The sequence below is a fragment of the Chenopodium album genome, chromosome 6 (genome assembly GCF_948465745.1).
Source record: "Chenopodium album chromosome 6, dcCheAlbu1.1, whole genome shotgun sequence".
Classification (NCBI taxonomy): domain Eukaryota; kingdom Viridiplantae; phylum Streptophyta; class Magnoliopsida; order Caryophyllales; family Amaranthaceae; genus Chenopodium; species Chenopodium album.
The window spans coordinates 19914701-19926728 of NC_137839.1; the positions used below are offsets into that span (position 1 = coordinate 19914701).

The window sequence follows — 12028 nt, forward strand, 5'->3', positions numbered from 1 at the left end:
TGCAACTTTGGAATATTTCATATCTCACAAATAATATCTTAAAGTTGCAACTAATATTTAACCGAGATGCTACAATATTTCCTAGATAGATGTGTCAAAGAAATGTGTAACCAAACGTTAATAATAATACGAGTAATATTAATTGGGATACTATATGTAGCCCTAAGGGCTATATATAAGCATTAAATACATTCTTGGAAATTATATAAAATTAGGAATTTGTGACAAAAACACGCGTAAATCAGTGTAATTAGTGTTTATATTTTGATGATTTCTTAACTTTTTACGATTTTCAAGTGTAAATTTAATGCTTATATAGCCCTAAGGGCTATGTATGGCATTTTCCATATTAATAATAGTAATATTAATCTATAAGAATAATAATTAATACTAAAATAACAACCGTTTACATCATTTTTTTTAATTATACACGTGTCAGCTTCTCCTTAAATTTTTTTTCCCGCATAAACTTTTTTTTTTCTTTTCCAATTTTCTTTATTTATTTTATTTTTTATTTAATTTTTATTTATTTTGACAAAGCTAAATATTGACTGCAAAATACTTTTATCTTAAGTTACATATAGCTAATCTTTAGAAAAACAAATATTATATTAACCATGTATATATGTGATTACTCCGTCTAATTATAAATTCCACTGAAAATGCATGTATACAATTATAAATTCTTTTTATTATATCCGTGCACGGGAGCTAATATAGTATTACTGTATTAATAATTATAATGACAGATTTATCCCCAACCGTATGATTTTGTTCAAGGTAGTTGTGAAACCTTATACGAGTATAAATTTGCCAATTAATTAAATGATGGAAAATTTGGCAATTAATTAAATGATGGAAAATTTGGCAATTAATTAAATGATGGAAAATTTGCAAATTAATAATTTGGATTAGCGTATGGTTCAAGAAATGACATTAATAACATGAAAACCTTAGAAGGAATCAAACCAAATCTTTTAGGCTATATAAAATATACCATTCAGTGAGGATATACAAACCAATTAAGTTTAGGTAAAACACATACCTCAACAAAGTTGTTTCATAATCAACTAAGCTAACCCTATTCCAGTTCCAGCTAAAAATGGCATCCCCATCAATGAATCCTGCCACGATCCTCGCCATTGGCACTGCTAACCCTCCAAACGTAATGTATCAATCTGATTATCCAGATTACCATTTCCGTACCACAAACAGCGATCGTTTGACTGATCTTAAGGCCAAGTTCAAGCGCATATGTATACCCTCTTTCTTTAGTTATTGTTATTAATTAAGTGCATACTCTTATTATTATTTTGATCTTTTATTCTTTTTCAAACGTAACATTTAAAATTTACACTATTCACCCACCCCTATGTTGATTGTGTTAATAATTTACAACGTTAGGGAAATATTGTCATGTGGAAAGAATCTCGCTAATCTCATCCCTATTCTCAATTTTTTTTACTCTATAATTTGAAACCATTTTCCAGCATGTGGAGCTAAGTTGAGAGAGTCAATTTATTTCTCTAAGAAAGAAGTTTATAAAAGTGATTTGTATGCACGGTTTGCAATGTTGTTTGGTTTCAAAATCTAGAAAAATTACAACCAGTTTCGGGACTAACAAAGTGAAACGGAGGGAGTAACAACTAAATATTAATAATATACTTATTGAGACGATCCAACAATTATTATACCCACAAAAGACAAGACTATATTTTTTCCATTTTGTGAAGAACTACCATATACAAGTCAATTTTTGTGAAAAGCTACCTAGTTAAAAAAATGTGTAAGAAAGTACCCTTTTTTAACGGATGTAAAAAAAAGTACCTTACAAATAATAAATGTTGTAAGAAACTATCTTATAAAACAATAAATGTTGTAAAAATCTATCTTTTGCCGAATTATTGCATTGAATAAGAGACGGATAATTACCCATTTTTAATCTTTTTTTTTCTTTTTTTTCACCTAATTTCTCCATAGCCCCTTCCTAACCCCTAATTTTCTTTCACTTTCATTGTTAAATTAAGCACGTGGTAGCAAATTACAACATTAAGTTTTTATAAGGTGGTTTATTACAACATTTTTTTTATAAGGTAGTTTTTCACAAAATTTGATGTATATAAGGTAGTTTTTCGCATAAAAAAAAAAATTAAAATCTTATGTATAATTCATATACTTATTGAGACGATTCCAAGAATTAATTAATTGTACCCACAAGACTACTACCTCCCTTAGACCTAATTTTGTGATTTGTATGTGAAGCAAAATATGGTCAAGTAGAATCTTGTTAGATTCGTTACAATGTATATTTTCAAAATATCAACATTAATTTTTATTCCCTCCGTCCCTATTTAATAGTCATTTTTGGGCAATTTTTACGGGAATTAATAAAAATGAATAAGAATTAGGAAAAATACATTAAAAAGGTAAATTTACATTGATTATGCAAAAAAGTAGATAGAGAAAGTAACTAAAGTACATGGAAAAACAAAATTTATCTGGAAAAATTAAATTTGCACAAATATTTTTGCAAATTGAAGAGAATTTTGGTAAAAAAGTAATATTAATGGTACTTGAAAAAAGCAAATGTGACTAACATTTTGGGGTAGCAAAAATGGAATAAGTGATTATCAAATAGGGACGAAGGAGTTATAATTTTGCTTATCGTTAATTAAAGATATTAATTATTGAATTTGTATAATGGTAAACTTGATTAAAAAATGTGTTAATTAAAAAGAAACGAAGGAAATAATAAATAGTACCAAACTCCCAAATAGACCACTTATAAATTAAACAAACTGAGGGATCAAACTCTGTATACCCATACGGCCCATAACCCTATACCGCCTTATTTAAAAGTTAATAACGTACATTGTCCTAATCTCAAATTGCAAATTGCAAATTGCTACATATGCAGGCGATAAATCTATGATAAGGAAACGTCACTTTTACATGAATGAAGAAATCTTGAAAGAAAATCCTCATTTAGGTGATAATAATGCTTCTTCCATTGGAACTCGTCAAGCTCTGTGTGCTAATGAGATTCCCAAACTTGGGAAAGAGGCTGCTGAGAAGGCCATTATAGAGTGGGGAAAACCCAAGTCAATGATAACCCATCTTATCTTTGGCACTAACTCGGACTTCGATTTACCTGGGGCCGACTTTCGGCTAGCCAAGCTTCTCGGCCTCCCGCCGACGGTAAAGCGATTTGTCCTGCCTCTAGGTGCTTGTCATGCTGGCGGTACAGCCCTTCGTATAGCCAAGGACATTGCTGAGAACAACCGTGGCGCTCGTGTATTGGTTATTTGCTCAGAGAGTACTGCCATTAGTTTCCATGCCCCAAGCGAGACCCACCTAGTGTCACTTGCCATATTTGGAGATGGCGCCGGGGCAATGATTGTGGGTACTGATCCTGATGAGCCTAGTGAGCGACCCCTCTTTCAGCTTGTTTCGGCCGGGCAGAATACATTACCAGATTCAGAAGATGGTATTCAAGCTCGCCTTAGTGAGATTGGGATGACCATTCACTTAAGTCCTGATGTCCCCAAAATTATAGCTAAAAACATCCAAACTTTGTTAAGTGAATCGTTTGATCATATTGGGATTAGTAATTGGAATTCGATTTTTTGGGTCGCTCACCCTGGAGGACCAGCAATATTGGACAAGGTGGAAGCCAAACTTGAACTCGAGACGAGCAAGCTGAGTACTAGTAGGCACATACTAAGTGAGTATGGGAATATGTGGGGTGCAAGTGTGATATTTGTAATGGATGAGATGAGGAAGAGGTCATTGAAAGAGGGCAAATCAACTACTGGAGAAGGATGTGAATGGGGTGTGCTTGTTGCCTTTGGTCCAGGCATTACAGTTGAAACTATCGTTCTTCGTAGTATGCCAATTAATTATTAACTATTTAGCTACGATGACATTTGAATGCATTCGGATATGATAAAATGTATTATTGTGATACATTTTCATCAAATACCTCTTTTGCAATGTTATTTTAGAAAATAAATAATGTTATAGTTTAAAAGGTGGTACCGCTAATAGCACGCTGCACGTCTATGTCACGTCTATGTTAGTGGGACGTTGTGTATGTTGACTCATATAGTACGCCTCTTTAGTTAACCACTCTATTTGATTTCTTTATTTTTTTAATTAAATGTGACGAACGCCTTAATTAACCGTTCTATTTGATTTTAAAATATTAATTTTTTTTTTTTTTTAAAAAAAAAAAAAAAAAGCACAGGTAAACCCTTTTGTAGCCAAGGATTTACTAAATTTGTTTTATATATCTAAGCTCATTCTCAACCAGTCGTTCATAGCTTACATGTATTCAAAACTTTCGCCTCTTTATCTCTCCTTCTCAGTGTCGGCCCACTCAGAGAGCTCCTCCATGATTCTAATCTAACCCTAACTCCGATCAACATTATCTCCGTTCCATCACCTTCTCTAATGGCTTGAACCTTTTCAGTATTGCTAGATAAACTTTCTAACTATAAGCAGAAAGATCAATAAAATATAAACAATGCACTTTAGAGGGCAAATGTTTAATGAAATCAAGAAGCCTTATACCAAGTGTTGCCTTGATTTTATACTTGTTCCGTTGTTAGACATTTATAAATGTTGTGTCTTACTTGCATAATAGCTCCCCTCCACACCAACTTGTTGCACTACGAACTCGTAGTTCGGACCCGCTTGTGCCCGCCTTGAAGTATCGACCGTCACAAGCCTTGACCACCCGCACTCCGTCAACCAGATAGACATGAGTACTCTTGATATTTAATTACCCGCTTGTGTTGCTTTGTGCACACAAGCCCCTCTTCCGCACAGGGCTAGCGTTCTAGTCTCCAAAAGGCTAGAGTGTTCCACACATTTCGGGGTCTAAATTCCTAGATCGTAACATTTGGTATTAGAGCCCTGGTTTAAGGCTCGTTGTAAGGAACCTGTGAAGGCACCAAGGAGGGCTACACAAAGATGGAATTTATAGAAGAAAGACTCGGTTGGCTCGAGAAAATAGCAGATAAGTGGTTCTAGCTCCAAGTCATTGTAAACAAGCAAGCCGAGCAAAATTGTGAAAGTTATGGAGGATAGAGATGCTCTTCGTGAACAATTGAACTTTGTTCAAGGATAAGCTTATGAAGCACTTGAGAAAAGAGCTACCCAAATGCGCACAGTGGTCAGTGGGCAGAGACGCAAAGCGGTAATGATCAAACCGCCCAAACCTCTCGACTATAGTGGCGCTAGAGATGTCAAAGAAGTTGACAATGCAACTTCCTCTTCGATCAACATTGAGCAGTATTTCTGAATATGTCACCCGAGTGACGATTAGAAGGTGGATACTGCCATCATGTACTTATTCGAATATACTAAGATTTGGTGGTACACCAAGCATGTAGACATCGAAGCAGAAAGAACAAAGATTGATACATTGGTCGGAGTTCAAAGAGGAACTCAAAGAACAATTCTACATGACAACACAAGCTTTGTTTCTCGGATGAAGTTGCAAGAGTGCCATCAAAAGAGATTTGTTCGCGACTTCGTGAAGGATTACTCGGCGATAATGTTGGACATCACCGACATAAATGAAAAAGATCGTGTGTTCAACTTTGTGAATGGGTTAAAAGAATGGGCGCATCTAGAGATTTTAAGGCAGAAATTTGACACCCTCGTTGCTGCCATGTGTGCTTCTGAGAGATTGATGGACTACTAAGTCAAGAAGTTTCGTCAGTCTGAGAATGATTCAAGTTGGACGTCTACACACTATGATAGCTTGGCTCCAAGCTCTCTATACAGAGGATACTGAGGTCGTCTCTCGAGTATCCTTCAACACCGTTGATACATATCCAAGAAAAAGTGGAGGAGGTGATGCTTAGAAATCCACATCGACCCCCTCCCACAACTTGGAAAACGTTTGGACTTTTTGTCCTATTAATTTAATTCACTTTAATTAATGTATATGATTTATATATAACAATCAATAGTATTTATGGGTACTTATTAGAATTGTCCTAATGAATATTATTAATATTTAATTATTATAAATTTAACTTATTAATAAGTATATATATTATCAGTGAAATAGATGTATTGGCACAATTTTTTAAACACATAATGAGTATTATAAATGAAGGTGGGATTTTGAAATAAAGTTAGAGGTATTGTGAGGAAAAAAAAAAACTTACGGCTATTTAGCTTAATTTTAGTTCATTTCAATTTATCTCAGCTCAGCTCCAATCAATTCAGTTCAATTAAGTTCAGTTCAGTAATTTCCTTTTCTTGTAAACAATTTAATTCAGTTCAATTAACTCTCAATCAAGTCTATTCACTCTCAATTAATTCAATTCAATTTAATTTAGTTTAGTTGTTTTCATTAAATCGGAACATGCCCTTAGTCAAGAAATTAGAGCCTCTTGCTCGTAATAAATTTAGTATCCTATAATTAATGAGAGTAAAAGTCAATCTCCACCTACTAAGCATGTAGTAAAATCCTTTGGATTCCAATATTTTGATTGATAATTACTGCCACATGTCACATAATGATTAGCTTTTGAAAAAATAAAAATCCTTATCCATCATCTCTCGCTTTTCTCCATCCCCACCCCATTCCCCACCTTCCACTACTCACTGCCAAAAACCCATTCATTCTCCACTTTATTTTGATTTTTTTTTTTTCCCCCAATATTTTTCTCTGTTTTTACTTGCAATTATGTAAGTATTTATGATCTTGATTTCAGCATGCTCGTAAGTCTTGTATACAACTAATTACTAAATTTTGTTTGTTAATTTGAATCTCTTGCTAATCTATTGTATAATGATACTAGCATTTTGGACTAGCCAAAAAGTTTAACCATTTGATTGGGATTTGATGCTATATATAATTGTGTTTGGGCTTTGATCTTATGATGCCTCTTCATTAAGAACCTATAATGTTATGGCTAAAGCTGCATTGTTTTCTTTTTGCCTCTTGTTAAATAGATGGGCTGCGCGGTGGTCAGAAAGAGAATGGGTGGTGATCGTCGGGTATTGGTCATGTTGATAGCAGAGGAAAGGGGCTAGGCCGAGTAAAATACTTCCTCTATTTTCTTTAAATGCACTAATTTCTAAATAAGAAAATTTCAAACTTAAAGCAATTTTTTTTTTTTTTTGTTGTTGTTGTTGTTGTTTAGAGACCACAAGGGCGAGGTTGAGAATTGATACTAAAATCTGTTGGAATCGGAAGAAAACTCTAACCATCTGAGCTATCTCTTGTATATCTTTAATATTTATAATAATTTGCCTTTTTTTTATATTATTATTTTTTTTAATACGTATGAGACACCTATTATCAATTTATCATACAATACCTAATCTAACATGTCTAATTTAGCTCTCTTAAGTGAGGGCGCCAGGGCGGGACTATAGGATAATGGATAATGGATGGGAATATATATATTTAGTATGTAGTATATAGTTATTGATGATTATTATTGATGATTACTCAAGTCATTCTCACTCTCTAATCCAAATCTTAGGCTAGAAATTTCAATTGGAATTTAAGTGCCGTATTTCTGATTTCCCTCCTATCTTTCCATCTCATTTTCCCTGAACTAAGACACTAAAAGCATATAGCTCATTCCAGTTTTCCTCTCTAGCGGATCTTGATTTGATTTAATAAATCATTGTCAACCTTTCAATCCGTCCTTTCCTTCTCCTCGTAACACATTTTTATTCCGAAGAGATTTGTTTTTGTACGTAACAAAAATGGTGGTGTTGAAACTAAGTGTGGCCGTATTTGTTCTGCTAACAATCGTGCCTTGGTGTGCTTACTCACAATCACCCTCTCAACTTTTCGTGGACATTACACTGGTGAAAAGTACTACTGCCAAAGATCTTGGAGCATGTAAGTATTTAATTTAAATTTAATAACGCTTAAAATTATGTGACTACTTTATTTTTATGATTAAAATTGTGTAATAATTTATATTATTTGGGTGAAGATTGCTTGGATGGGAGTTTACCTGCATATCATTTCAGCAAAGGATTCGGTTCTGGAACAAACAATTGGCTTTTGCACATTGAGGTAATTCATAAAAAAAATGGTACTCTTAAGTCTAAAATAGTGAATTTTGTCAATTTTCCATTAATTAATTATGTGTTAGAGATTTAAGAGTAAAGAGTAATTAGAACAAATTTTAATAATTTGTTTATACAGTAGTTGAAATTTGATACGAGAAACTTTAAGGTGGAAATCTTTACAATGATGAGTTGCTACTTGATTGAGAATAATTATAATTTGCTTCCACATTGAGATCGATAACAAATATTGGATCAGAAATTCAGAATCATACTAAAAAGATAATAAATCATGATTTGAATGGTTTTTATATGATTTGCTTGTCTACTAAGAATAACTATAAATTATAGGTACTAAAATGGTACAAAATCATAAACATTTGTTGTATTCCATTTGTCCCAGAATAATATTCCCATTTGTCAAATTTCACGGTAATTTAGAAATGAGAGGAAGAAATGTACAAGAAGTATGAGTGAGGCACAAATAACAAGTACATGAAAAAGAAAAAGAAAAAAAAAAATACATGAGCATGAGTGAAAAATTTATTATGGGATAGAGGAATTAATAATTTGTGTTTTTCTTACGTATTGAGAATAATTAACAATCATGGTGAAAAAATTTGGTAGACTTTAGACTTTTATTTGGGGATTTGGAAATGAAGATTGGAATTAGTAAGAGTATTGGTACTTATTAAGCAAAAAATTTGATAGTGTTACTAGCTTTGACAATTGAGATTGGTCACTCTTTAAATGTATATGATGATGTATACATTGATGTTTTGGTAGGGTGGTGGATGGTGCAATGATGTAAAATCTTGCTTGGAGAGGGCTAAAACTCGTCGCGGTTCCTCACACTACATGGCCAAGGAAAGGGTCTTTCCTGGAATATTAAGCAACAAAGATTCCCACAACCCAGGTGAATATTTCTGTATTTTTATTTAACTTAATTGCTTGCTTGCTTGCTTGCTTTATGAGGAATGCTAAGCTTATGCTATGCATTATTGATTAATTTCTGTCCCATGGGACTATATATTATAAGTATGTACAATGTACTCATTGTTAATGGTAAGTTTCCATGAACTATGGTTGCCTTTGCCTAGTCCGAGATTGAAGGATTGGCCGGGACACTTTGAGGGTGGAGATCTCCTACCTTTCCCCTAATCACATAAGATAATTTTTAAGCATTGTAATCATATTATAATAATAATCCCTATCCAAGCCATGTAAGGTTCCTTGCAAAGTTGCTTGTTGAAAATCCTTCTTCAATTCGACCATGTGTAATATGATCATGCTCCAATTCTACCCATAATGTACATATATATGTGCCAGGTTCTTGGAATGAACTTGTTTTGCAAGCTTATTTACTAAAATGAACATGTTCTATGTGAAAACATATCCTGATTCGGCCCATAGGAATGAGCTTTTCATCACTTGTGACTAAAAGCAAAGACGTGAAAGTGATTTAATCTTAGACATGTCATTTTTGTTTTTCCAATTGTAAATGTAATATAAATATGCTTCAAATAATGTTGATAACAGACTTCTACAATTGGAACCGCGTTTTGCTTAGATACTGTGATGGAGCTTCCTTAGCTGGCAATTCCAAGTATGAAGATGGGGTAAACGACTAAATGCATTTCAGCTTGATTTCTATTCAGATCTCACAATTCCTGTTACTGATTTTCTTTTCTTTCTGTCTATTTTGTGCATGTTTATTAACACTGTTGGACAGACCAAATCGCTTTACTTTAGAGGGCAAAAAATTTGGCAGGCAATGATTTCTGATCTTCTTCCACAAGGGTTGGCACATGCAGAGAAGGTATATTGCTGAGATAAAATCATAAAATTCTAAGATTAACTGTAAAAATCTTCTTGGTTGTGTAAATGGTAGGCATTATATGACATATACGCGTACTCTGATCTACACTCTGCAGGCTTTGCTTTCTGGGGACTCAGCAGGGGGTTTAGCAGTGTTTCTACACTGCGACAACTTCTCCAGGTCTCTTCCAGGAAACGCTACTGTCAAATGTATCAGTGATGCTGGTTTATTCTTAGACATGTGAGTCCATCTTTTTACTCATGTCCTGTATATTTTAGCCTTCTTTTCCCCTGCCATAATCTGTTTTCTGATTTCTGATGATTGTCAATTGTCTTGCAGAAAAGATGTAGCCCACAATGACACAATTAGGTCCTTATTCCATGACGTCGTTTCTCTTCAAGGAGTAGAACAGAATTTGAATCAAGAGTGCACCAGTTCTCAAAGCGATCCTAAGCAAGTATGATATTGCAAACTGCTTGAAATATAATTATGCAAAGCTCGATTTTTATTTTTATTTATTTTTTTATTGGTTTTTTTTTTATCAGTGCTTCTTTCCACAGTATCTTCTGAGTTACATCAAGACTCCGTTGTTCATCTTAAACTCTGCATACGATACGTGGCAGGTACTCTCACATTTCTTAGCTTCTGTCAACTGTATCATTTTCATAAACTCATTGAACTTAGGTTGAACTTAATATTTCGAAAAGGTTTTATGGGATTGATTATATGCAGTTTCACAACATCTTGGTACCATCTTTAGCTGATCGGAAAGGGAAATGGAATAATTGCAAGAAAAACGTAACTTTTTGCACTGACAGTCAAATTCAGACACTACAAGGTATAACTTAAAGTGCTAAATCTGTAAATTATATGCAAAAATCAGCCAAATAATGGACCTAAAATTTCTGAGACCGTATTTCAGATTTTCGACAGAAAATGCTTGAGGTTACGTACTCTTTCTATACACATTCAACAAGGGGAGGAATGTTTATAAATTCATGCTTTGCACATGGCCAAAGTTTATATCAGGAAACTTGGTTTGACGTCGACTCCCCTAGAGTCCAAAACAAGGTACTTGAATAGTCTTTTCTTACATATGAATCTAGATAGTAACTAGTAACTAGTAAGTACATTGTTTCACTAATACAGAAGCATTGCCACTGTATTTATCTAATCCCTTTTTTATATTGTCACGGCATATATATGTGAATACCAATCAGGATCATATCACCAAGAACTGAGCCTTAAATCCGGATTAGCCCAAAATGTGAACCGGATTAGCCCAAAATGTGAACCGGATTAGCAATGTTGCTTAGTATATGATTTTGCATGCTTAATTCGCGTTTGTTGGGATTTCTGAATTTATCGATCCTTGATGATCAACTAGTAATAATACTAAGTGTATCTTGCAGACTGTTGCAGAAGCTGTAGGTGATTGGTATTTTGAACGAAAGGTGACAAAGTTGATTGAGTGTCCATATCCTTGTAGTGCTTCCTGTTATCATTCTGTACCAGCAGCATAGACCAAGATTTTTACTCAGTGAATTATCATAGGATTTGGAGAAAATCTATACCTGAAGATTGATAAACTTGTATGTACCTGGGCTATTTGATAATCAATCACAAGTTTCTGATCAATTTTGTACTTTATTATGACTAAAATTGGAGTAAATTATGTTTGACATGATAGTTAAACTTTGATCAAAGGGTAGAGCAGCACCTTAAGCAATCCAACTTCTTAAGCAACTTTGAGGACATGTATGCATATAACCAAATATACAATACAAAATCTTATGCCATGTTTAGTTCACATTAATTGGTGGTTGGTGCAAGCGGATGCACTATCCGCATTGTGCATCCGCCGCAAAACGACATTGCTTTGTTAACAAAACGCAGGCCTTCAATTTCTAAAAAACGCGGAATGTACATTACGTTGTGTAATAAGGTACATGGTAGTAGAAAAGAACATTTTGTTCAATTTTAATGAACATAAGTTGTTTTTACCTTAAGTTTTGTAAAAAAAGAAAAAGATAAAAAAAGATAAACATAGTAATTTTTTTGTACCATTTCATACTATACTCTCTCTCTCTCTAAAATTTTATTTCTCCAGAATATTTCTCTCTCTATAAGTTTTCTCTACCAAACCGATTCAAATTC

General features: G+C 33.7%; 2 protein-coding genes across 4 annotated transcripts; both read left to right on the plus strand.

Moving 5' to 3' along the window:
- The first annotated feature begins 1032 nt into the window (after positions 1–1032).
- Positions 1033–4120, plus strand: LOC145634709 (chalcone synthase 3-like). Its single transcript, XM_081686105.1, has 2 exons — positions 1033–1256; positions 2918–4120. Exons 1-2 carry the CDS (start codon positions 1103–1105, stop codon positions 3904–3906), a joined length of 1143 nt encoding a protein of 380 aa, XP_081542231.1. The 5' UTR covers positions 1033–1102; the 3' UTR covers positions 3907–4120.
- A 2467-nt stretch (positions 4121–6587) lies between these two features.
- LOC145635937 (pectin acetylesterase 9-like) lies at positions 6588–11553 on the plus strand. 3 transcript variants are annotated; one of them, XM_081687324.1, is made up of 13 exons: positions 6588–6741; positions 6976–7061; positions 7169–7879; positions 7977–8059; positions 8839–8968; positions 9592–9671; positions 9785–9871; positions 9987–10111; positions 10211–10328; positions 10432–10494; positions 10604–10709; positions 10794–10942; positions 11284–11553. In XM_081687324.1, exons 3-13 carry the CDS (start codon positions 7741–7743, stop codon positions 11392–11394), a joined length of 1191 nt encoding a protein of 396 aa, XP_081543450.1. In that variant the 5' UTR covers positions 6588–6741; positions 6976–7061; positions 7169–7740; the 3' UTR covers positions 11395–11553. The 3 variants fall into 3 exon arrangements, with proteins under 3 accessions (XP_081543450.1, XP_081543448.1, XP_081543449.1); XM_081687322.1 differs by having other exon boundaries at positions 6589–6741; positions 10417–10494; positions 11284–11516; XM_081687323.1 differs by having other exon boundaries at positions 6662–6708; positions 10417–10494; positions 11284–11516.
- Positions 11554–12028: the final 475 nt, after the last annotated feature.

Excerpts from the sequence above, each read along its gene's own strand:
- LOC145634709 (XM_081686105.1), top strand. The coding sequence starts at position 1,103 with ATGGCATCCCCATCAATGAATCCTGCCACGATCCTCGCCATTGGCACT. Across the intron at positions 1,257-2,917 it reads GGCCAAGTTCAAGCGCATAT|GCGATAAATCTATGATAAGG; the intron begins GTATACCCTCTT and ends CTACATATGCAG.
- LOC145635937 (XM_081687322.1), top strand. The coding sequence starts at position 7,741 with ATGGTGGTGTTGAAACTAAGTGTGGCCGTATTTGTTCTGCTAACAATC. Across the intron at positions 8,969-9,591 it reads CAAAGATTCCCACAACCCAG|ACTTCTACAATTGGAACCGC; the intron begins GTGAATATTTCT and ends TGTTGATAACAG. Across the intron at positions 10,112-10,210 it reads GCTGGTTTATTCTTAGACAT|AAAAGATGTAGCCCACAATG; the intron begins GTGAGTCCATCT and ends ATTGTCTTGCAG.